This window comes from Python bivittatus, unplaced genomic scaffold (assembly GCF_059951505.1).
Source record: "Python bivittatus isolate LINGU-HERP-01145 unplaced genomic scaffold, Pbiv_v1 ctg000320_np1212, whole genome shotgun sequence".
Taxonomy (NCBI): Eukaryota; Metazoa; Chordata; class Lepidosauria; order Squamata; family Pythonidae; genus Python; species Python bivittatus.
The window spans coordinates 329,347-352,371 of NW_028277052.1; the positions used below are offsets into that span (position 1 = coordinate 329,347).

Sequence of the window (23,025 nt, forward strand, 5' to 3'; positions counted from 1 at the left end):
AAAGGCTGTGGCGAAGAAGCAGCGGCGGCTCGCCGTCCAGCGGTCCTCCTGCGGACCGCAGCTCCTCGGGCTCAGTTGCTGCTTCCCGGAGGAGGGCAGGAGGGAGACGTCGCGGCTTCTCGGGCTGGGGCAGCGCGTCGGCCGCGGTTGCTCGCGGGGCTTGTGCTGGAGCCGGCCGTGGACGTGGCGTGGCGCGTCTCTGCCGAGGGAGGGGGAACCTCTTCCCTGCGGGTCAGCGGGAAGGCCCCCTTCGTTGGTCTTCGCCTCGGTGGTTTATTCCCCCGTCCCCTCTCCTGGACCAATTGCATATAATCCAGGGTTTACAAAATAGCCACCCCCAAGTAGCGGCTCCTAAGAAGTTGCCATGGCAAGAGTGGCAGGTGTAACTTCCCGCGCACGCCGAAAAAAGAGGGGCTGCAAGAGCTCCGTCCCTGGGCCCTGTGCGCCTTTGCTCCGGGGGACCGCGCAACTTGCGCCGCGCCTCCAGTTCAAAACCAGCCGCGAGCGCCGTTGCGCCTGCTGGCAAACCTGATCGGGTGGCGACGCGAAACAAGAGATTGCAGCAGGCCGGCTGCCAAGGCTCGGCGGGGACCTGCCTCCACGCGCTCTCGGCCGCCTGCGCCGCGGCGGACTGGGCTGCGGTCTCCGGAGGCGCTTGGGGGGCGGGGGGCGGGGGGCGGACTCCCCTCTGCCCCGGGATTCGCTTCTTTTCAGGCATGGGTGGTATCGCGCCGGCCAGAAGGACGGGGCGTCGGCTGCTGGAAGCCGGCCGCTGTGCTCTGCGGCGGCTCAGCCTCTGCCGCGTCGCTGTCCGTTGTCCTGTCGCGCCCGCTAGGTCTTTTTCCTCCCCCCGCAGTCTCCTGCAGGAAGGTGGATGAGCGGCGTCGGTGCAGCCGGGCCGGAGGGCGGGCGATGCTCCCGGCACCACGCACCCGGCGGAGGGGAGATGCGGCCCAGCGGTGGGATCCTCTCCGGCTGGAGCTGGGCGACGCTTCCTGCTCTGCCTGCAGATTTCAGCGCGGAGGACGGAACTGGCTTCCCGCAGGGTTTCCGAGCCGACGGTGCTTCCTCTTGGCATCCAGCGGAGAGTGTCGGATGGAGAAGAATCCAGGCCCGGCGGAGTCCTCGGGCTACTTTTCCTCAGATCGCAACGGTAAGTAGCCAGCGGCAACACCAATGCCCGGGAGCCTCCGGGAGCTGCTCTACTGTCCTTTGCCAAGGGCCAGATCAACCTGATCTTGCCCAGAAGCCAGATCCTGCTTGATCAGCCCAGAATCCCCTTGAACCTTCCATCAGTCCCATTAACCTGGGTCATGCTAAGTCTGCGGTGCTGATAGCCCTTGAAATGTCATTGAACTTCATCACAGACTCATCCCGTTGGATGCGATCTAGCCCTCCACCGCCATCCCAGATCAGACAGGACAAGAAAGAGTGGAGTCCACCTCCACAGGTCAACCAATGGCCAGGGCTGCACCCAGGCTGGAAACAGCTCAGATAATCCATTTCACCCAGGGCTTTCTGGAACTGCTATCTGACCACCTTATCCACAGGCTCCCCTAGAAAGTTGGAGACTGGCCAAAAGTTGTTTCATATGGGTGGGTCAAGTACGGACTGTTAAAGAGGAGGAAGGGCGGCCAGTGCTGCCCCCACCCCCATAGTGAAGAGCTGAATCCAGTCCCGCCTCCCTTCACTGGCAGCCCCACAATTGGGGAGAGGCAAGGAAGCAGCCCACATATGCTGGAGGTCATCACACAGACAAACACAGAGTTTACAGGTTCAGTTAAACCCCAGATCAGCCTGCAAGACCCCATCCCATCATCTCCTTGGAATCTGTCCAGCCAGTATCTGATTCCAAGCAGCTCCTACAGGGAAGGGGTGTCCTCAAACAAGGCCAAAGACATGCTAAATCGGTATCCTTGCTGCCATGGCATAGAGCCAACCCTGGGCTCATGCCCATATTCAATCATGTTGACTTCTTGACTTTCACCAGTCTCCTTCCAGGCATCTCTTCTGGCATTTCGTTGCCTGGAATCCACACACAGGGAAAGACCATCAGTGCTTTCACTGCCTCTGTATTTCAGAAGTCAAACTGGCACCTGAAGAAACTGCCCACCAGATTGTTGGAACATCTCCAAGTGCCTGCGAAAACCAGGAATAGAACCGTTGATTCTCCTCGAAGGCCACGTTAATTAACTACATTCATTTCCCACTAAAACGTCAGCCATGAAGATGACTGTGGTTACTGACCTTGTTATCATGATGCATTCAACACACAATTATCATCACTGAACGTAAAGACTATTCCAGTGGATGTGAATAAAACCAAGAACTGCTCTTAAGTCCCAAGGCAGCTCTAAGCTTGCACTCTTCAGGGCTCCTACAGGAGGCTTAGAGACAGGCTCAACCTCTGTCCAGAGGCCTTGCCAGCCACTCCACAGCTGTGCTCCAGTTACTCATACAACCTGAAATCCTGACATTAAGACAGGAAAGCACAGAATGCCCACAATGTCACGGCCAGAGCCCAGCAAAAAGAGGACCTGCCCCATAATCTTTTGACCCTCCACGCTGGGGCAGGAGACCTTCACATGCACCCTTATCGCATCATCGCCCCATGAAGAGCATCTCTCCCCACAGCAAACAGCCTGCTGCCCCACGTGGAACCACCAGCAGCATAGCTTGTTCTCCTCACTGCTGGTATTTCAAGAATTGAGTTGCAGCCTCTCCCCATCTCCTTCCCCATGTTCAGAGCCAGCTGATTCCCCTCAGTGATTCTGTGGCCCATGTTTTGTGGCCACGTTTGCACAAGTGGCCTCACCCAGCAGAGTTCAAGGCCTGGCCCAGCTGAGGCAGGAACACTCGGAAAGCAGCACTCAGAGCCAGTGGTCAGCAGCAGCAGCGGGGGCACTTGAGAGCCCAAGAGCTTCAGAAGTTGGTTCCAAATGAGCCCAGCCCCACGTCACTGAGCCACAGGGACGCCCCAGCTGGCCCCTCCCTTAAAGGGGAGGAGGAGAGCAGTCAGGGCCCAAGGGACAGGAAGTTGTTAGCCTGGGTAGCAAAAGGCCACCTCTCTCAGAGGTAAACTGGCATCTGGCTGGAGGCAGAATCCTTGTCTTCCATCCTTCTGGGGTGGGAAAGGGGATTGCACTGGAAGGGTGCTCAGTCTTCAGCAGTGCCCACAGCAGTCCAGTTAGGCACTCCCCAAAACCAGAGGCAGCGTGTGCTTTTCCCAGTTCCTCCCCTGCTCCCCTTCAATTAACGGTATACCAGTTCTGGTCAAACCAGAAAGACAAAGACTAGATGGAGCTGGTACAAGCCATTTATTGGTTGCAGAAGGACGGGCTTTCTCCAAAGGAAAGCCCACCAAGGAAGTAAAGAAAGGGAGGGTGGGATCTGCAGGTGAAGGCTCTCAGACCAGCATTCCCAAATATGAGAGTTGGGAACAGCCTAAAAACTTAGCTTCAGCATGTCATACGTGCTGCCATGTTAAGGCCACAGTGCTCAGCTTGCATGAGTTCATTCATACCAATCAGAAGCTAAAAGACCAGCTGGAGGCGTAAGAGACTTGGCCCCCTTTCCACGGGAGGCCCACTCCCAGAAACATAGGGAAGGTCCCTGCAACCACTGTACACATGTGTTTGCATCAAACAATGGCCAAACTGCAGTAGCCAACATTTGCTGCCTCCAGGTGGCACCACGAAGAGCTCTACCCAACATCTCTAAGCTAGCCCCTCACCACCTTCCCTTCCTGCTGTGAACTCAAACCATATGGGTGGCTTCTCAGGACAGAAAAACCCATGAGGAACTTGGGACTGTGCCCCCATTTCATGAACCAACTGCAGAAGCATAATCCCAAGAGCCTGGCTGTGGTGACAGACCCTCCGCCAGGCTAATTCATAGGGCAAGAGAAAGCCAACAGAGAGGAAATATCAGATCAGGATCATTCCTAGAATGGAATGAAGTCTGGTCATATTAGTCCAGGCCCCTCTTGTCACTTTTACGCAGGGGGCAAAGTTCCATTCCGTCATTCCTAAGCTGGATCCTGGTGGCACCACAAAAGGGAATCCTCATCCTTCTATCAGTATGGTTCCTCCTCATCAGTGTCCTGAACAGGATGCAAGAAACAGCAGTCAAGCAAGGGAGTCACTGTGACCTATATGCCTTTTGCCCAGCTCGGCTGATTGTGCCCCAAGTACTGCTGGCTCAGACCCAGAGACGTCCAGGGGTTGAAGATCCCTGCAAGAAAACCACCCTCCCTGGCAGAGGGCATTCCCCAAAATCATGTGAAGGTCTTTCTTGCCAGCGTTCAAGTCACACAGGTACAACCAATCCAAGCAAAGGCAGGGGGGCTCACCCTCCTTGCTAGCAATTGGCATGATGCCATCCAAGACTTGATAGGCAAGAAACGCCATTAGAACTAAGAGCTATTGATAGTTCAGCCCTCTGCTGTTGCTATCCCTGATGGTGGCAAATCTCAGAGTAAAGCTCTGCAATTGTATGAAGAAGTCCTGTTTTATTGCTCCTGAATCTGTCTGAGGGACTGCCTCTCCCCAGTTACATCCACCTGTCCCATCAGGTCCAGCAGGAGAGGCATGTGGCAGGTCTGACGGGACCCAGGAGGCGAGCCTTTTTGGCTGTGGCACCCCCCCCTTTGGAATATCATCACCCCCCCACCCCAGGTGAGGCTAGGCCCAGCCCTTGTGGCCTTCTGGAAATCCCTTTAAATTTGTTTTTTTCAACAGGGGATCTCCTGGCAACAGGGGCCCTGCGTGCTGGCTGCATCACATGTAGCATTCTGATGCATTCCCTCACAACCTTGTTCTTATTTATGTTTAATTGTTTTAAGTGGCTTTTGTAGAATATTTTAATTGTTGGTTTTATTGTATGCCACCCAGAGTCACTTTGTGTGAGGTGGGCAACCGTATACAATTGATAAATAAATAATTTTTTTCTATGCTTATAGGTAGTCTTCACTTAACGACCCTAATTGCGGCTGGCGACTCCATTGCTAAGCAAAGCAGTCACTAAGTGGGATATCACGTGATTGCGATTGTGCTTTCTGGCTGGAAAGAGACAAGACTAGTCAGCTTCATACTCTCTGTTGCCCTGCTTACTGTCTTGTACACATCGAAAGCAATGTGATTGTGCCAGCAGCCTGGGCTGGGAGCCATGGATGCACTATGCAAACAGCCTACAGTACTCTTTTCAAATCTCTTCCTCTCCAATCTCTCCCCTCTCAAAGGGAGGGAAAAAGAAAAAAACACAGGCCAGGCACAGGGCATGTACTGACTGTAACAGCGATCATGTGACTGAGACACACTGCGAAGGTTGTAAATGGTCACAAATTGGGTGTTAGGTTATTTTTTCAGCACCATCATAATTTCAAAAGGTCGCTGAATGAGTGGTCAGTAAGCGAGGACCACCTGTATTTTCAATGGATGATCCTAAGTTACAACACTCACTGAACGATGAAGAACTTTTCTCTGTCCACATTTTCTACTCTGTGAGTAACTTCATTACCTCCTTTGCCCCCAACTCCAGAGCCTTGTTGGGAATCTCCTCTAACCTCCTAATGATTCTGTTTGGGACACCTTTTTGAACTCAGCAACCCTCTCTTGGTGGGGCAGTGGACCACGGAGGGCATTCCAAGGGCAGTCTATCCGCGCTGGTTGGCAGCGGTCTCAGCACCGCCTGGTTCTCAGTGGGGAGGAATGAGAGGGAGGCTTCCAGAAGCACTGCTGCCCCCCCCCCAGTGAGATGATGGCAGAAGTTGGCAGCCTCCTTAAGAGGTGGGGAAAATACAGATGCCTTGAGACTCTGATAAGCCTGCCCTGGAAGGCTGGCCAAAGGAAAGATTTCTCTCTTCCATCAGGGGTGAATTAACAACCTTTCGGCTTACCAGGCACTGCAAACAAAAGCCAGCCAGCTGCTTCCTGCAGCCACCTTGCTCAGGTCTATGGAAAAAGTACAGAGAAGAAACCAGCTGAGCTTCCAACCCACTCTGCTTGCCCGCTTTGCTCTCACCAGGTGGGCTTTAGAACCATTTTAGCATCAGCCTCTCCTTCTTGGATGCCACTTGCCCTGTGGTGTGGCAGACGGAGGGGCATCTTTAATCCCTATTAAGAGGCACTGGGGGCAATCCCAGCCCCTTCCCAAAGCCCACCTTCTCCTCTGCCAATAACCCCTTCAGCTCTCCCCCGCCCCCGTCACTCTCACTCTTCAGAGACTTCAATGGAGGACTTCTTGTAGACAGGCCGCCTCCTTGCTTTCATCAGCCCGGATTTCTTACTCATCCGAACCAGCAGCAGAATCACCACGATGGCAGAGGGGAGAAAGATCAGGATGGAGAGCAGTCCAGATGACGTCAGCTGGAAGGAGGCACCTTTGGAAACAGAGCAGGGTGGGGCAGGCAGACCAAAAGCCCCTCCAGCCAGCTACTAAAGCAGGCCCTTACCCACAGAGTCCCCCAGGTCCCTTCCCCAGCACAAATGCCAACTGCAAGGGATTTGGGCAATGAGTTGGGCACGGCCCACTCTGGCACCCCAAGATACCCTGAATCAGAAGACATTCTACAGGGCAGGCAGAAGGACAACCAGCCCAAGCCAAGGGGGCCAGGTTTTCAGGAAAGCAGCTGACAATGTCAACCCAGGGCCTGCAGGACAGCCCCCCTCCCATCCTGGGCACTGGGGCTCTGCCTTACCTCTCTGGGTGACCGTCAGCAGGGTCTGGGGGATGTTGTGCTGCACATCGGGGGGGTTCTTCACCGAACAGGTGAACGTCCCATTATCCTCCAGGGTTGGGTTGGAGATCATAATGGAAGCATCCTGCTTGGCCACGTTGCCAGCCCAGGAGACTCGGTCACGGAAGCTGCCTCCCTTGGCTGGGTAGGCATCGGACTGGTAGTGCAAGACCTGGGGGAGGGGGAGGGGGGCGGTAAGCCCATCCCACGCCAGAAGAGCCAACACCAGCCAGCCCCCTGGGGAGAAGGGGGCATCAGGGCTCCTAGAATCCTTTCACCAGCCCCCACTCAGACTGTGCCACCTCAGGGCCACTGAGCAGCAGCAGAGATGGGCTCTTTGGCCTGGCCAGGCCAGAGCCAGGGACCATGCGTGCTCACCGGCTCCAAGCTGCCCCCTGCAAGAGGCCGGTAGGTCCAGTCCACGGTGAGCTTCTCTGTGACCGGAGTGGAGGACCTGAACCAGCAGTTGAGGGTCACCGGCTCGCCCGCAAACGCCTGAACTTGGGCATCGGCCTTGATCTCCAGCAAGTGGACTCTGGTGACCGCTGCAAGCACAGCCGCGGCGCAGGTCAGCGTCCCGGCCGAAGCGCCCGCCGCTTGGCCTCTCGCCGGCTCGCCTGACCGCCGGGGGGCCCGCCCCGCGAGGGAGGCGCAGGGCGTCGGGACTACGACGGGGGGCGCTTCCCGCCTGCTCTTCCGCCTCCTTTCTGGCACGGCAGCCCGTCGGGAGGGAAGGGAAACCCGCTACGGCGCGGCTCCGACGCCCGTTCCCGGCGAGGAACCCGAACGCCCGCCCAGAGCCTCCTTCCGGGGCCCGTCGCCCTCCGGACCTGGGTCACAGGCGGGCAGGCCCCTCGCGGCTGCCCTCCCCTGCCCACCCCGCCCCTTTCGCCCCGGGCGGCAGCCCTCTCACCCAAGAGGAGCAGAGGCAGCGGGGCCGCGCCGCTGGGGTTCTTCCGCACCAGCCCCATCTTGCCCAGACCAGTCGCACCTGCCCGTCCGGCCGGTAAAGCCGGAAGAGGCGGCGCCCGCGGCGGCGAGCCTGCTTGGTGGCCTGCCCGCAGAGGCGGGCCCTGCTCCGAGGACGCTCCTTGAAGGAGGGGCGCGGAAGAAAGGGTCCCGTCCTTCCTTACTGCCGCGCCGATCCTAGAAAGTGAGTCTTCCGGGTGAAGGCATGGATGGGAGACCAGCAGGAGATCACGGGCTGTGAGGCCAGGAAGTCGACAAACATCCCGGAGGAAAGACAGCAGGGAACCCCTTGTGCAAGGGGTCCGGCTCTGGCCAGCGCACTTTTGCCTATTTTCAATCTCCTCCAGGGGTGAAGTTGAACTCAGGAAGAAGTGGGGGGAGGGAGCTATCCTGAGGTCCTGAAGCATCCTAAGGACGATTCCTGGAGGAATAGCAACAGGAGTCTGGCTGTGCCTTTAGCAGACTGAAGAGAGAATCCAGTGCAAGACACAGAGGTGTGCGCAGGATTCCAAAGTCCATCAGACAGCTCTGGCTGTACTTGTGCAAAGCCCACCTTAACTGGGTGCCCATGACCTGCTAGACCAGAACCAAATAACTCCTACTAAGGATCTGTGGAATGCTGCAGCCCAGCCTATGATTCACTTCTCAAGTCATCCAACTTGCATCACCTGACCAAAGAACTGAGAATTTTGAAACAGGAACCCATCCATACCTAGTCCCAAAGATGCTATTCATTGTATAGTAGTAAAATTATAGGTTTGCTTTTTTTTTGTCAATGTGACACTGGTAACTTCACGCGCAAAGGAGGCAGCGGGGGCCTGGCCTCTGTCTCTCAGCTGCTTAGGGTCCTTCATGAAGATGCGAGGCAGCTGGTTGACCAGGATGGAACGTCTCAAGGCAGCTCCTCTCATTGGCACGGGGGAGAGGGCTGTTTGGGCCAGAGCACCCTTCCCGTCCCCAGCTTCCTCTGCTTGACGCATCAGGGCCTTGCGTTTCCATTTGCTGAGCTTTGGAGGATAAGGGAGCTCGACTGAGGAGGGGCAACTCAATCACAGGGCACTCTGGGCACCTCACACCCAAATGCAGTACCCTCCTGGCAGGTGCTGCCAGGCCCTCGCGCGCTCCCAGTCCACGGCCAGAACGGTGCTGGAGACCCCACGCTATTTCCCCGTGATCTGCCATGCCGCCATGCCCTTTGCTGGCTCCCTGCCCAAGCCAGAGCCCTCTGGGCATGCCCCCTCCACCCGTGTTCATCTGTACCTCCCCTTCCCCTCCTGTGCCTCTGGACCTGGGACCAGGGAGGGGTCCTCTTTCTGTACTCCCTTCCAGGGCTGGTTTGCAGTGTCCACTTTTGGGATCCAGCCCTCTGACTCTAGAATGAATTCCCTTCACCTCTCCAAAGGTTCACTCGGCCTTTTTCCTCTGACCAGCAGACGAGTGCAAGGCCTGTTAATTTTGCCCTGTGCTCATTTAGGTGGGTAGTTTTCAGGTTAGGATTTTATATGCATTACGAACGTATATGCACTGCAATACTGAACCGCATTCCTTAAATATGTTTGCTCGGCATGTTTTAGTTGTAAACCTGCATTTTACTGGTTTGGCTGTTAACTGGTGAGCTAATTTTACTGGACAAAATTTTGTAACTATTGTCTTTCTATGATGATGATGATGATGATGATGATGATGATGATGATGATTCCCCCATCACAGAGGCGGGATTGTGCAACCTATCTAGATGGAGCACCATCATACATTCCATTAAGCTAGACCGTCACACTTTTAATCCCAGACAACTGTCACTTTATTATAAAATACTCTATTTTGCATAGAAAAATTTAACAAGACTCTTAAAATAAATTAGTGTATGAAAGTGTGTCACCTAAGCATCTGAAAGGATGCCCAACAGGAAACCTAGTGAACAGTTCTCTGAAGCTGACGAGTTTTAGAGGTTGTTGTAGATAGTGTCACTGCAATGCTGTTGCATGGAAGGGGCTTGGTGGTCGGAGAAGCTTTTTTGTCCAGGGCTCCTAAATCCTTCGGAAGGAAAAAGCAAACCTTGGTTTTGAGGAGGGGAACTGGCTGCTGCTCTGGGGGTGGGGGACTGCAAAGGAGCCAGAATCGCTGCACCCAGGAGGAACAACCCCCTTGCAGGTTCCTTCCTGTGCTTAAAATGCTGCCAGTTAGAGAGGCCATCTGCAGGCCTGCAGGCGCCTGATCCCGCTTGCAGAGGAGGCCTTGAGAGGGAGGCACTTTTCTAAGAAGTTGGGGAGCTCCCGCCCTTTGCCATTTGCTCTCCAGACTTCCCCAGAGGACTGAGTGGTGACCGGGCAGGAGCAGCCTCCGTGCTGGCCCTTTGGAGAGCCCTGGGCTTTGGCCCAGGAAAGAGAGCAGAACCATTGGTGGAGCTGTTCCCCCCATCCGGCTGGGCCTGACTAGGCTGTCTTGGCCAGACCCTCTTCTCTTGCTGGCACAGACCAGATGCCCAATGGCCCTAAGGTCTTCAGCCAGAGAGCCAAAGATGATTCTCCCTTCCGTATTCCAGAAGGATTCAAGGTGGGGCAGGGTGGGCACTGCTGGTTCAGGAATGGAGAAGACTGGCCAGTCAGCCCTTTTAGGTCCTGAGGTTCTCTCTCTTGCAGGCCCTCAAGGTGCAGGATGTCTTCCTCCTCCAAGGCAAGGAACACAAGAGCCTTTGCCATCCGTCTCCCACAGTGTCAACAGTGGTGGGTCTGGGAGAGAAAAGGCATGCAGGCAGTTACTGCATACGGGGCCCCCAGCTGAGCTGCTGGGCCAGGCCTAAACCACGAGGAAGTCCAAATGGCCACAGGGACTCCCCAGTGCAGGACAGCAGACCCTCAGTCCTGGGGCACCCTCATTCTGCGACATGGAAGGGAAGCTTCACCCTCCCGCCCCAGTCCTGGAGTAGCTGGGCAACAGCACCTCCCAGTGCCCATTAAGCCCCCCTGGACCTCCTCCTCTCTGGCCCTTAGATCCTTACCAAGACTGGCCGGCCCCTCGTCCAGGCAGAGGGGCGTCCTTCTCCTCCCTGCCCTCCTTCAGACTCAATTGCTCTGTCCTGTTGGGAAAGAAAGGAAGGGCTGCAACGGAGAAAGCCCCTTGCAGGGGCAGGAGACAGGAAAGCGGCTGCTTTGTGAGATGGGGAGGGAGCCTTTATGGGGAAGATGGGGTAGAACAGCTGAGCAGGCCACAGCTGGCCTGGGCTGCATTCGGGGGTCTTGGGGAGTGCTCTGGCTCCCTATTTCTGCTTAGGTACTGCAGAATCACAGCCTTGGTTTCACAGGCATTGCCAATCAGCCTCTTCCTCATTTTGCCATCGAGGCATCCAGGGGACGCAGTGGGTTCTCTTTTCTTGGGCTCTGACTGCAGCAAGCAGAGGGAGAGGGTACCCCGCCTCGAACCCTTGAATCAAATTTTGCACAGTGCATGTAAAAAACCCACATAGTTTGTAAGTAGAGCTTCATGAGACCATTAAAAAGAATCCCCCATGTGCAATCTGAATAGTGAGTACTTTAGCCCCACTCAGCCCCCTGGGTAGACACAGCCAGAGCCTGCAGGGCCCGCGGTTGTTCCTGGATTCTGACCGTTCCCGATCCTTCTCACGGGGCCCTGGTTCTGCTGCCTGCACAAGCCTCCTGCCACAAAAGGGTGGCACCTGGGAGACCACTTCCTCCCTGCCCAATGCTTACCCATCCACCTCCATTTTCTTGTCTTGCTGCGTCCTCCGCCAATGACGCCAGCACACCACAGCCACCACAATGGTGACCATCGCAGCACAGCAAATGCCGATGGTGAGGGCCAGGATGTGGACCTCGGAGAAGCTCACTGTCCAGACACAACAAGGGTGAGTGAGGGGGAGGGACACGAGCGCAGCAGCCCCAGCCACCTGCTGTCCATCCGGCCCACTTGCCTTTCAGGACGACACTCAGCTGGATCTCGCCGATGACACCATCCACGTCAGGTGGGTTCTTCACGTGGCACTGGAAGGTCCCGTTGTCCTTGGGGCTCACGTTGTGGAGCATAACAGAAGCGTCGTTTTTGTGTACGTTGCCATCCCAGGTGAGTCTGCCCAGGAAGCGGCCCGATTTTGAGGGGTAAGCCTGGTAATTGTAGTAGAGCACCTGGAACACAGCCAAGAGAAGGCGTTGCGAATGGAGTGAGGGTCCTTGGCTAGCGGCACATCCCCTACCCGAGTCCCGGGAATTCCTCAGGCCGTTTCTCTCCCGTCTCTGTGAAAGGAGTCTGGTGGGCCACGGGGGAGGGGAGGAGGTGGCCATACGGCCGTGGCACAGAACTTGCTTCAGAGAGCTCCGGGGAAGGGGGGATCCCTAGCAGCAACTGGGGGGGCTGCCCCAGGGCTCCTGTGCAAGAGAGCCAGCTGTGTCGGTCTGCAGGGAGAGTGCTTGAGAGCAGCGGGGGCATCTGATACCCTTCTGCTCAGAGGCAGCCATCGCTGTTGGGGGTCACGGGAGAGGCTGGACCAAGGCTGACATTTCCAGCAAATGGGCCCTTCTGGGATGGGAGGAGAGACGCCACCTGAGCCAACGCCAGACCTGCTTCCCCCCCCCCGGCCCATGGAAGTCCAGGCCACTTGTTCCAAATGCATCCAGAGGAGGTGGGGAAACTGCCCATTCTCTACAGCTGCCCTGGGGCCCAAGCCCCCCTGCTGACCCTCAGGTGCCTCTCTGTCCTACCGCACCCCAGGATGGAGCAGGACTGACCAACTCCAGGGGCTCCTTCATCTCGGTCTGGAAGTACCAGGACACCGTCAGCTTCTGCCCCACTGGGAAAGAGCTGTGGAAGGTGCACTTCAGGCGCACGTTGGTCCCATTCAGAACTTCCAGGACCCCAGGGGTATGAATTTCCACAGCTGCCACAGGCCCGAGCGCTGCAGAAAGAAGCAGGAGGCGAATGCTGCTGCGGGGCCCGAGGGCAACTTTCCAGCCCGGCGTCAGGCAATTCCTGCCTGGCTCTCTGTCTTGGTGGGAGCTTGGCCAAGGCTTCTTCCCCCATTTCTGAGGCTGGTAGAAAACAAGCCTGATCAAACAGACGCTTTGCTGGCCTGCACCCGGGAAGACCAGAGCAGGCTGAGCGGGCCCCTCTGCTGTTGGGGCTCTGCCGTGCCAGTGTGGCAAGGGAGCCCTCTCCCTTTTGTCCACAGCTGCTAGCCGGGGTGGGGTTGGGGGGTGCCTCCTTTCCCCTAGGAAGGGAGGCCAAGCCAGCTGGGGTGTTGGGCAAAGCGCAGGTCCTGGTCTGTCAGAGCACCCTTACCCAGCTGGGCGGACGGCCGACACAGGCCCCCCAGAGACGCTCAGTTTGACCGGGGGGGGGGGGGGCGGGGAGCTTAACTTGCTGTCGAAACTCAGCCGTTTGATTAGCTCAGGCTGAAATCTTCTGCGCACCCGCTGAACGGATTAAATCGGCAACCAGGTGAGGCATCTTGTGCTTGTGCGCTGGCTCGCCCCCCGACAGCTACGGGGCCCGTCGGGGCCGCTCCCGGCGCCTCCCCCGCCCCAAGCGCAGGGACTGGAGAAGGTGAGAGCGCGGCCGCTTCCGGGAGGCGGAGACAGCCCAGTCTGCGGGAGTGATTCACGCGGAATTCCGCAGTGGGGAAGGGCGCTGAACAGGGCGCTGTTCCGACGTGCAGGAACTTGCTGGCCGCGGTGCGTCGCCGAGCGGTGCGCCTGGCCTGGGCCCTGCGCAAGAGGGAGGCCGGGCGCGGGGTGCCGGGGGCTGGCGACTGCCGCGCCGGAGGAGCCGAGCCCACGCCTCTTCCTTCTTCGGGGTCGGGGTCGGGGTCCCGAGGGAGGCGGTCCGGCCGGGGCTCCACCGCCGCTCCCCGCAGCGGACCCGCGCCTTTCATCGCGGGCCGGGTTGGCAGCTGCCTTTCCTGCCGCTGGGCGGACGGGCTTGCCTTACCGAGCAGAAGGAAACCCAGGGCCCCGGGTCCCGCGCGCCGCGGTGTCGGGGCTGCCATCAGCGCGTGCCTCCGCGGGTCCTCCCGCCGCCCGCTCGGCTCGGTGCCTTTCCAAAACTGGAAGGAACCAGGTGCGCCCGCACGGATTGAGCCCCTCCCACGGGACGCCCAGGAAGACCGGGAGAGCCTCGCCCGCCCCGCGCCGCCGCCTCTTCCTGGGGGCGAGCGGCAGCGCCGCTGGCCGGAGCGGAGCGGGGCTGGGCTGGCCCGGACGCGACCGACCGGCTCCTCGCTCGCGCGGGAGTTCTGCGGGTCCCGCTGCGCCGGAGCAAGGCGGGGACACCCTTCCTGGTCGGTCCACGGTCGCGCTCTCCAGCGCCCTCCCTCGTTCCCGTCACAGTCCCCGGACGTGCGGGAAGTCCTGGGATTCCCGAGGACCATCGAAGGGAAGAGAGGTCCCTGCCAAGATCAAAGGGCGTCACCGCTCCCAAAGCTTTCTTGCCAGGAGGGCAGCGCCCAGCCTGGCCCAGGATGCCATCAACTGCCTCCGGGGGCGGGGAAGGGACCCTGCTGGGCCGTTTCCCACCCTGGTGCCTCTGCCTGGCATGGGGGGCAGGGAACCACAATTCCTTAGTCTTTTCTGGCTAGAATTCCCGCTCAGCAGCCGGGATTAACCACCAAACACCCCTCCTTCCGCTGCTCGTTGTCGGGGACCAGTGCGCCCTCAGCATAAGAATTGTGAAGCATCAGGAAGGAGAAGAAGGGGGAGGGGGAGGGGGAGGGAAAGGAGGAGGAGAAGGGGGCTTCAGGAAGGGGGATGGGCTCCGCATCAACCCCGCCCCTTGAACGAGGAGGGCAGCAGCAGAGAACGTCTCCCTGGCCCTGGAGGCCGGGAGGGACCCCAGCGGCAGAAAGTCTAAGGCTGGAGTCCCACAGATGACCTGGGCCAGGCAGGCCTGGGGGCAGCACCTGGGCACCAGACCCATGGGGCTGGGTGTGCCCCTCGCAGGGTTTTTCTCCAGACCCCGTTGAGGCCCAGCTACAGGCCCTTTTTCTATGTGATGTATCATTCCTTTCTACAGAAAAACGCCATCAACTGGATTATAGATTTGTCTTCTTTCATTTATACTGTCACAGTCACAGTCGACGCCTGGCACAGAGCAATGTAAAACACAGAATAAAACTAACGAAACAAGTGTCTGCAATCCCCAAAATAAACTAACATTGTCATGGAAATGTGCCGAAGTAAGGAGCGCAACACAGGACCGTGTGTGTTGGGTGCCTGCCTTAGGAGGAAGAGGGCCCTGAGCAACAGAAGACAAAGGCTTTATAGACCGTGAGGGCGACACGGCGGGAAATCCCGGGGATCCGAATGGCTGGCTGGTTTGGGCAGCTGGGGGTCCTTGCCAGTGTCCCTGGGCTGCATCCCGTCCTTAGGCAAAGGGTGTCAGGATCTACGCAAACCAGAATCTTCAATTATTTTAATGTGCTTTTATTACTAACCATACTTTTGCTTTTATTGCTAACCATAGATCAATAGTGAAATGTTGGGAATGTTATTCTAACCGTTTGCTTGACCTGCCATAAAAAGGGGCGGAAAGAGGAGGCCAGGTGCCGTTATCTCTATCTTGAACCAGACATCCAAGGCCAGGAGGTGTGAGAACTGGAGCAAGGCGCGAAGAGCTGCAAGCGGGAATAGAAACCTAGAAGGGGGGGAAATTGGGCTTAAAAAGACAAGGCTTTGCTATGTTGAATCAGACTCAACAAACTATGATGCTGTGTGCTTCTCCTGAATAAATAAATCTCTGATGGAACTTTTGGTCTCCAGAGGATTTACTGAACTTTGGGATTGAGTGTGCAGACTCTGACATTTTGTTGAGTCTCACCCCACTTTAAGAGGGATTTACCGGGGAAACTACCACCGTGGAGAAATCCCTCGAAAAGCCGACCACGGCTGCGGAAATGGAGGAGGAATGCCCCGTGGCCGGGGCCGTAGGTGGATCCGTGGGGGAGGAATCCCTGACCGGCACCTACCCGTCTCTCCCGGCGCCACGGAAACCCAACCGGCGCAAAACTAAGTTGTGGAGCATGGAAGAGCTGACTGGGGAGATGTCATTCCTAGACATGGACCCTGATAAGCGTTGGGCCCTGACGACAGGGAGAACCGAATCCACCTGGAGGGGGACCCTAGAAGATTGCGTACAGATCCTGCAATCGGAAAACACCTTGATGAAGAGGGAGCTGATGAGGATGAGCGAACTCGTCCGTCGTTCAGGTCTGTACCAAAGCCCGGGCACAGAGGGGGGGGGGCGAAGAAGAAGGGCTAGAGGAATCGCTGATAGCCCCACCAACCACACCTGCCACCCCCCCAGCTCTGGCAGCACCGGGTCCTCCGGCAGGCCCAGCTCCACCACCTGCGCCCGCCCCGACGATACCTCGGAGGGGTGCCCCAATCCAAGCCCAGCAAGATGCCCTTTTAAAGCGCTGGGGGTTGACCGAAAAATTTAGCGGGGACCCGAAGGAAGTACCCAACTTCATGGTGCAGATCACCATATGCATGGAGCAGACGGGGCATCTTTTTGCCTCCGACCGGGAGCGCGTACTCTACATCTGCAGAGCGTTCACCGGCAAAGCAGGGAGTGGCTGATCCAGCTCTGAGCGGCACAAGCACCGGAACTAAACTACCTAGGTGGGTTCCTAACCGCCCTTCGCAGGAGATTTGAGGACCCCAGAGTAGTCACCAGAGCCCGGGCGCAACTGAGCACGCTGCGTCAGGGAACCTGTAGCCTTGGCGAGTACGCCCTGGAATTTCACGGCGTTGTGGGGTTGTTGGCCGGAGCAGTTCAAAAGATGGAAGCCTTTCAGGAGGGCAGCCGAGCTGGGGAAGTTCTGGGGAAGGAGGCGGAAGGCTGAGGTCACCCACCGAGGGAGGCTGGGGAGGCTGGGCCGGCTGCTCTGTGGCCAGGCCCCTCCTAGGGCCGCCCTCGGGCTGGGCGGTGAGCTGGGGGGCTTCTAGGCTTTGGTTTAAGGGGGGCTTGCAGGGGCTGTGTCTGGGGCGGGGAGGGTCAGTTTGGGTCTGAAGGGATTAGGCAAAGAGGGGAACTGGGTCCAAAAGACAGGGGGCAAGGAAAGGGTGCAGCCTCCATTTTGCTCGTTAGGGATATTGTCTCCAGTACATCACTGGCACCTCCCAGTGGCAATCTAAAGATTAAAACCTCTCCTGAACAGTTCTGCTGCACCCTCCCCCGCCCCACCCCAGTCTTCATAAGAAGCAGAGAGCAGTTGTGGCACCTGAGTGATGCTGTGGGAGCTCTCTGCACATGCTCAGAAGGCTCTTTCTTTACTTGAAAAGAGGAGCTTAAGCTTGGCAAGCATCCAATGCCGTCACACTGAGTTCAGGTGGATGCCAGACCAAAACGGAGCTGAGGAGTGCCTTAAGCCAAGGACTGGCAGGGCAAGGGGTCAGATCACCCTCCATCCAAGGCAGGCGCTGTGGTGTGTGACATTAAAGCTTTGGCACCCCACAGCTGCTTGCCCTAGGGCATCTCTGCCGCACCTGCTGGAGTGCCAGCTGAGACAGAGGAGAGGACCTTGGTTGGGAGGGGATGCCGGGTTTCCCCACCGAGGAGCACTGAGCTTTTGAGAGTGCTGGCCGGACGGACGGCTGGCCGGTCTCTGAGGGTCCCCTCTGTCTGTGCTGAACTGCAGTCCGCCAAGGCTCGCCTGCCCACTGCTCCTCTTCCCTTCCACGCTTGGGGCAGCGTCCCCCTCTGGCTGGGCTGGGCTGGGCAGACAGAATGGCACATGGCTCTAGATGACCTGCCAGTCCGGGAGGTGGTCCAGAGCCGTGTGTCCTCCTGTCTGAGGCCAGGCTCCTCTGCAGTCACCTGGGCACAGGCATGGAGTTTTACAAGGGCCCTTTCAAAGCGCTCCACAGCCTTGTGGTTGGCAAGGTGGACTGAGTCACCAGAGGCTCCTTTGGGAGGTAGGAAATGGAGAGGGTCTGGACTGCTGATGATGGGGGTGCCCTTCATGCACCAGGAACTCAAATTGGGGGCTCGGAAGAGGCTCCAAGTGGCCACACCTTGCAGTTGTACATTTTTTCCCTCATTAAATCTCAGATAAATAGGTCACCCTTAAGTCGAGCCCCATTCCTGTGAAGACAGAGATGCATCCGAGCGGTTTTCTTGGCAGCAGTTTGGAAAGAGTTTGCTCTTGCTCTCTTCCATCATGGTTCTGAGGCTCCTGGTCCTTGGATTTGCCGCTGAGCCCCCACTGAAGCACCAACTGGACCAGCCCTGCTGAAGTTCCAAGCCCAGGCCTCTGCTGAGACGTCTTGCTGTAAATAGGTGGGCAGGTTGAAGGGTAGACTGGGGTGAGCGAGTGCCGTTTGGGTCCAGGAGCCCGTGAATCCAGCATGTTGCCGGAAGGGCCCCCCGGTTGACCCCCCAAAGGAAATCTCCTGCAGGGGGTGCGGCTGAGCAGCCCCAGGCCCGCCCGCGCCTCCCCTGAACCCTCCGCAACTCGCTCCTCCTGCTTCGCTTGTGCCGCCACTTCCTGGCAGGGCCGGTGCTGTTGCGCTGGGACCGCAGAAGGCTTGTTTCTCTTTCTCTACTGATTCCTCAGCTCTGTTCTCGGAGTCCTGAAAGCAAGCAGCAGGGTTCACCGGGGAGAATGCGCAAATCGCCAGCAGGGAAGCAGTGGGGAACAGAAAGATGTCTCTGAGAGTCCACTTGGGTGCCCTGGTACTCCTCCTGTTCTGCACGTGTAAGTGCCGCTTTACCCCTGCGAGGACTGTGGCCCCATCAGGATCCCCAAGCTGCCCTGCTGGCTTCAGGGAGCTCTGCTTGATCCACCAGTCCGTTAGCTTCTGGCCCTGGCCAGAACTGGCAACTGCCCCTCCCGAGCCCTTAGGCCTGACCCCTACCGCGAATGGCTGTGTCTTTACTTCCAGGCCTCGGTGACCAGATCTTCTGGCACAGACTTCCAGCAGTTAATTGGCCACATGCTGGGTGAAGGAGAGCTTAATCTAAAAATTACAGATGGTTTCCCCATAAAACTTTATTCCACCCAACTGTTGTTCTTCAGCCCAGCTGGTCAATCATTTTCTCCCCCTCCCACTGATAAACTCAGGGGATGCTTCAGGCAGAGTCCAAGGGCCTGATGTAAGGAGGGTGTCTCTGTGACTGAGAAGTCAGGGGAGGGTCTGCTGTGTGCTAGAAGGCTGGATGGAGGAGAGGACCAGGTTTGTCTTCTGTGGCAGAAAGTGATCAGGGTTGAAATGCACGAGTAGGTGAGATTCTCTTTCCAGCTGAAGCAGGGTCCCTTTCCTCAGAACAGCCCTGATGTCACATTGAACAGACCAAGGGATTTTCTAGACAGGGAAGCAACTTCTGAGTCCCACTGAAGAGGACAGGACTCCCAGTATGAATGAGTCGAATGAAAACACGGGATGTTCTCTATCTGTGTTGTGTAGTTCAGCCAGGGAAACTGGGTCTCCTCTTCAGAAGAAGGTCCACCGATCCTCTGTTAAACAAGGCTGACCTACTTTGGCTTAGGAGCCATCTGGCCTTGCAAAGGAAGCTTCAGGTTGCAGTCTTCTGGAAGGTTATGTGATGTAAACATGAGAGGCCTTGTGATCACTCATCTTCAGTCTTCTGCGCAGGGACAAGCATGATCAGCACCTGCATGCTTTTCTTTGCCTTGCCTTTTTCTGGGTACGGCTGCAGTGGGGACCACGAGGAGCTGTGCGATTCCTCCAGAGAGCTTTTGAGAGTATTTGCCACAAGTCAGGTCTCCCATTCCAGGGCTGATTGGATGGAAAGGCCGCTATGTTTCAGGGGCTGTGGAGAGAGCAATCTGGGCTTGGCTCAGGCTCCATAAAAGGAATGGGTTTTAAGGTGCTGAAGGGAGCAGCTTTGCCCTCGACACAAGGAAGGTTACGCGCTGGCGAGAAAGTCTTCACCTAATTTTTTCTTTTTCTTTTCACAGCCAGCTCTGTCAGGGGAGAGGCTGAAGGTAAGGAAGAAAGGCGCTTTTAGGGCTTTGGGTTTTTGCTGGAGGCAGTCAGAACGGGAGCCTTTGTTCAGGCAGCCATCAGGAATTGACCCTGACATGTTTGCACCAAACCAACCGCGGTGCTTTACCTGTGTTGGGTCTCATGTGACTGTTGGCTGAGAAGAGGAGGCATCTTTGCCACCAGGGCTAGGAAAATGGGAGATTCCAGTTGGGCCCTGCTTCTGATCCAGATCCCCTAGGTGACGGGGGGTGGATTTTCCCTTCTTCTGAATGGAAACAGGCACTGCTGGAGCACGGCATAGCCATTATGTCCCATGTCTCCGCATCTGGAGGGGCGAGGGCTAATGGCGATCTAGGAAAGCACCGTGCAGCAACAATGGCGACCATCTGTTCAAAGGTCACCCACTTTATAGTTTAAAACTGAGAGCCACTGAGGCCTGTAGCAAAGCAGACATGCTTCCTGTAAGCATGCCCTCTCCCCGAACTTGCACGTGGGGCAAAGAAATCAACTGCAAAGCTTCCCCCTGGCTGGGAAGGAGAGAGAGAGGCACCCCCTTCCATGGGGGGGATGAGGCTGTGCGGCCCTTCCATGTAGTTCCCCCAGGCTCACTTGGCAAAAAGGCAGCCACGGCTGCTGTCCTGGGTAAGCTCCTGCTGGATTAACCGCCAGTCTTTGCCCCAAGAGCTTCAATGCAGGAACAAACAGCTGGTTCTCCTCTCACTCACCACAGAAATCAGTGTGGAAATCTCTTCGAAGGATGTGGTTCTCAGCTGCCCAGGAGAGAAATCTCAGTGGGAGAAGAGGAAAGGGGACACTGTTCGCCCCCAGGAAGAGGGGAGGTCTCTGATCATCTCCACCCCAGAGGAACTCGATGAGATTGCAGAGGGGAAAGAGTTCGTCTGTAAACGAAATAGTCAGAGCCGCATATCCCAGAAGATTTATCTGAAGATCAAAGGTCAGTCGTGGCTACTGTGTGATGGGCGGTCTCTGCCCTGGACAGGTGCTGGGGTGTTGCTCTGTGGTCTGGGCTGCCCGTTGTGGACGGCCCAAGCTGCGCCTCTAGTCACTGGCGGCCCGAGGAGAGAAGAGCCCTCCCCAGGGGCTGAGGGACCTCCTCCGAAGCCAGCCTGCCAGACCTTCCTGCTTCTTGGTTCCTCTGCAGTGTGCAAGGACTGTGTGGAGCTGAGCATTGGCCTTGGGGCCGGCATCATCATCGCCGACCTCCTCCTCACCCTGGGGGTCCTGCTTCTGGTCTACTTCTGCTGCAAGACGCAGCGCCCCTCCCTTGGAGCCAGCCTTGCTGGGGGAGGCACCCCGGGACGGCAGCAAGGTGAGGGCTGGAGTCCCAGGCCGAGGGGGGGGTCTGGGGCGGCCACCTTGTGTGCCAGGGTGGGCGGCTCTCTCTTGGCCCCCCCCCGCTGCAGGCCAGATGCTGGGCTTTGCAGTTTGGAGGGGCCTGTGGGGCAAGTGGGTGGGCTGTCCTCCGTTAAGTCCTGTGGGGCTCTCCCCGCTCCCACGGTGGAAGAGGAGGCTGAGAGCCCCAGCCAGGACAGATGATTCTGCAAGGCTAGGAGGTCAAAGCAGGAGGAGACAACACGGCATCTGGGGTGGGGGATCAGTCCACGAAGAAGCGAAGTGCTGAGTTCCTTCTTTTGAAGACAAAGGATCTCGTCTCACGGTTGCTGTTCTGTGATAACCTCCTCAGCATCTGAGCAGAGGTAACAAACATTGCCCTCTGCTTTTTGCTCCAGGCCAGCAAGCAGACTGCCCCCCGCCTGTTCCAAATCCAGATTATGAGGTAAGCCCAGGACTGGAACATGGGGGGTGCAGGGAGAGTTTAACCTGGGCAGCATCTCGGGAGAGGAGACAGGGCCGGGCACAGCAGTGGCCAGGACCCGCTGCTGCCTGTGAGTCATTTGCTGTGCGAAGACCCATTTCTGGGGCAGAACCCAGAGTGAGGCCCTGGCCTGGGAGTTCTCTGAAGCGCAAAGCTGCATAGTGCTAAGAGGGTAGCATGGCACACTTCAAAGCTGAGCACCTGAGGGGAAAAGGAAAAGGCCAGTGCGGTTTTGCGGACCATTAGCCCTGGTTTTTGCTTTTAGTTCAGCTTTCTCTCCAGGTTGCAGCTGTTTCCTCTCTCCTGGAAATGGGGTGTGCATCTGGGTCTGTGCATTCGTCCTTTCTTGCCCAGAGATCCTTAGTGAGAGGCAAGGTCAGGCACACCTCTTCTTCTGGGGAGCCTTTGGCCTTCGCCCATTTTGAAGCCAAGATCCAGATTTAGTCAATTTCGTCATCCTTTAGTCACTTTCACAAGGGGAATACAGAATTCCCCAGAACACTTTTTCCCTACTTTGGTAAGTGGCTGGATGGAGCAAAAATTCAGTTGGGAGATTTAGTTCAAAGGTGATTTGAATTAATCTCTGAATCAATTTGACTTTCTGAATTGGATTGATTTTTAACATCTTTCAAATTGGAAGTTACAACGTAACAATTTTTTTCCAATAATTTAAAAAATGTAATTGATTCAGACTGTCAGATCAAAGTGATTTGATCCACACACCCCACAGCTCTTCTTTGATTGTGATCCCAGAAATAAAAAGGACAGTAACATGGCTTTAAAATCCATTGTATAAGGAAGCCAGTTTCCTGATACTTATAAAAACAATGGCGAAAAAATCAAAGGCTTTTGAGAGAAGAGCATCAGAGCCAAGAGTCTGCATTGTATATTTCTGAATGAGACACTCATTGTGCTAATGCCCATCTAACACCCCCCACCTGATGTCCTGCCCACTTCCCAGAAAGTAAGACCAAGTTTGCCAAAAATATGGCGTGTTTTGTTCCTACAGCCGATCCGGAAGGGCCAACGTGAGGTGTATGCCGGCCTGGAGCCACGGGCTTTCTGAGGTGCTGCCTCATGTGCTGTGCTGTGGTGAGACACCATACATTCCAGCTAGCAGCGAGAGTCCCCAGATGGGCCTGCCGCTGCCTGTTTGCACTAACTGCTGTCCCTCCTGGTGGGGGGAGGCCCCCATTTGTGCTGAGTGTTGCAGCTAGAAAAGTGGTCCTTGTGTGGCCCGGAGAGCCCCAGATGGAGCAGGGACAGCTGCCGTTTGCAGAGGTTGGCCCCAGGATGAAAAAAGGCCTGCTTTCCCACTTGTTTTGATTGTGCTTGCAAAGAATCCTAATAAACTGTGGTCCAGCCTGTTCCACCGACAGACTCGAGTGTGTTTCTTCTCTGATACGTTTATTATCCAAGAGACTCAAGAAAAGCCTCGGGGGGACCCTGGGGAAGGAGCTGGCAGAGAGAAGACAGGAGATGCAGGAGTAAGCAGCCACAGGCATCAGGACCAGACCGTCTGTGCCTCC

The 23,025-nt window shown here is 56.8% G+C and overlaps 3 protein-coding genes and 1 long non-coding RNA gene across 5 annotated transcripts; 2 read left to right on the top strand and 2 right to left on the bottom strand.

Annotated features, from left to right (window-relative positions):
• Positions 1-94: 94 nt before the first annotated feature.
• On the top strand, positions 95-3,571 carry LOC148216176 (uncharacterized). The gene is made up of 2 exons (XR_015795816.1): positions 95-1,153; positions 2,082-3,571. It is a non-coding gene; the product is annotated as an uncharacterized LOC148216176 (long non-coding RNA).
• On the bottom strand, positions 3,305-7,810 carry MPZL3 (myelin protein zero like 3). Its single transcript, XM_088138808.1, has 6 exons — positions 7,650-7,810; positions 7,115-7,281; positions 6,698-6,908; positions 6,214-6,379; positions 5,897-5,951; positions 3,305-4,102 (listed from the first exon to the last, which is right to left on the bottom strand). Exons 1-6 carry the CDS (start codon positions 7,705-7,707, stop codon positions 4,076-4,078), a joined length of 684 nt encoding a protein of 227 aa, XP_087994934.1. The 5' UTR covers positions 7,708-7,810; the 3' UTR covers positions 3,305-4,075.
• Positions 7,811-9,485: 1,675 nt separating this feature from the next.
• Positions 9,486-14,004, bottom strand: MPZL2 (myelin protein zero like 2). The gene is made up of 6 exons (XM_088138809.1): positions 13,643-14,004; positions 12,445-12,611; positions 11,634-11,844; positions 11,413-11,548; positions 10,704-10,781; positions 9,486-10,434 (listed from the first exon to the last, which is right to left on the bottom strand). Coding segments are annotated over exons 1-6 (651 nt in total). The 5' UTR covers positions 13,701-14,004; the 3' UTR covers positions 9,486-10,433.
• Positions 14,005-14,467: 463 nt separating this feature from the next.
• On the top strand, positions 14,468-22,868 carry CD3E (CD3 epsilon subunit of T-cell receptor complex). 2 transcript variants are annotated; one of them, XM_088138813.1, is made up of 8 exons: positions 14,468-15,915; positions 17,762-17,989; positions 18,267-18,407; positions 19,632-19,658; positions 20,390-20,614; positions 20,822-20,989; positions 21,411-21,457; positions 22,506-22,868. In XM_088138813.1, the coding sequence occupies exons 3-8, from the start codon at positions 18,356-18,358 to the stop codon at positions 22,560-22,562; spliced, it is 576 nt and encodes a 191-aa protein (XP_087994939.1). In that variant the 5' UTR covers positions 14,468-15,915; positions 17,762-17,989; positions 18,267-18,355; the 3' UTR covers positions 22,563-22,868. The 2 variants fall into 2 exon arrangements, with proteins under 2 accessions (XP_087994939.1, XP_087994938.1); XM_088138812.1 differs by lacking the exons at positions 14,468-15,915; positions 17,762-17,989 and having other exon boundaries at positions 17,997-18,407.
• Positions 22,869-23,025: the final 157 nt, after the last annotated feature.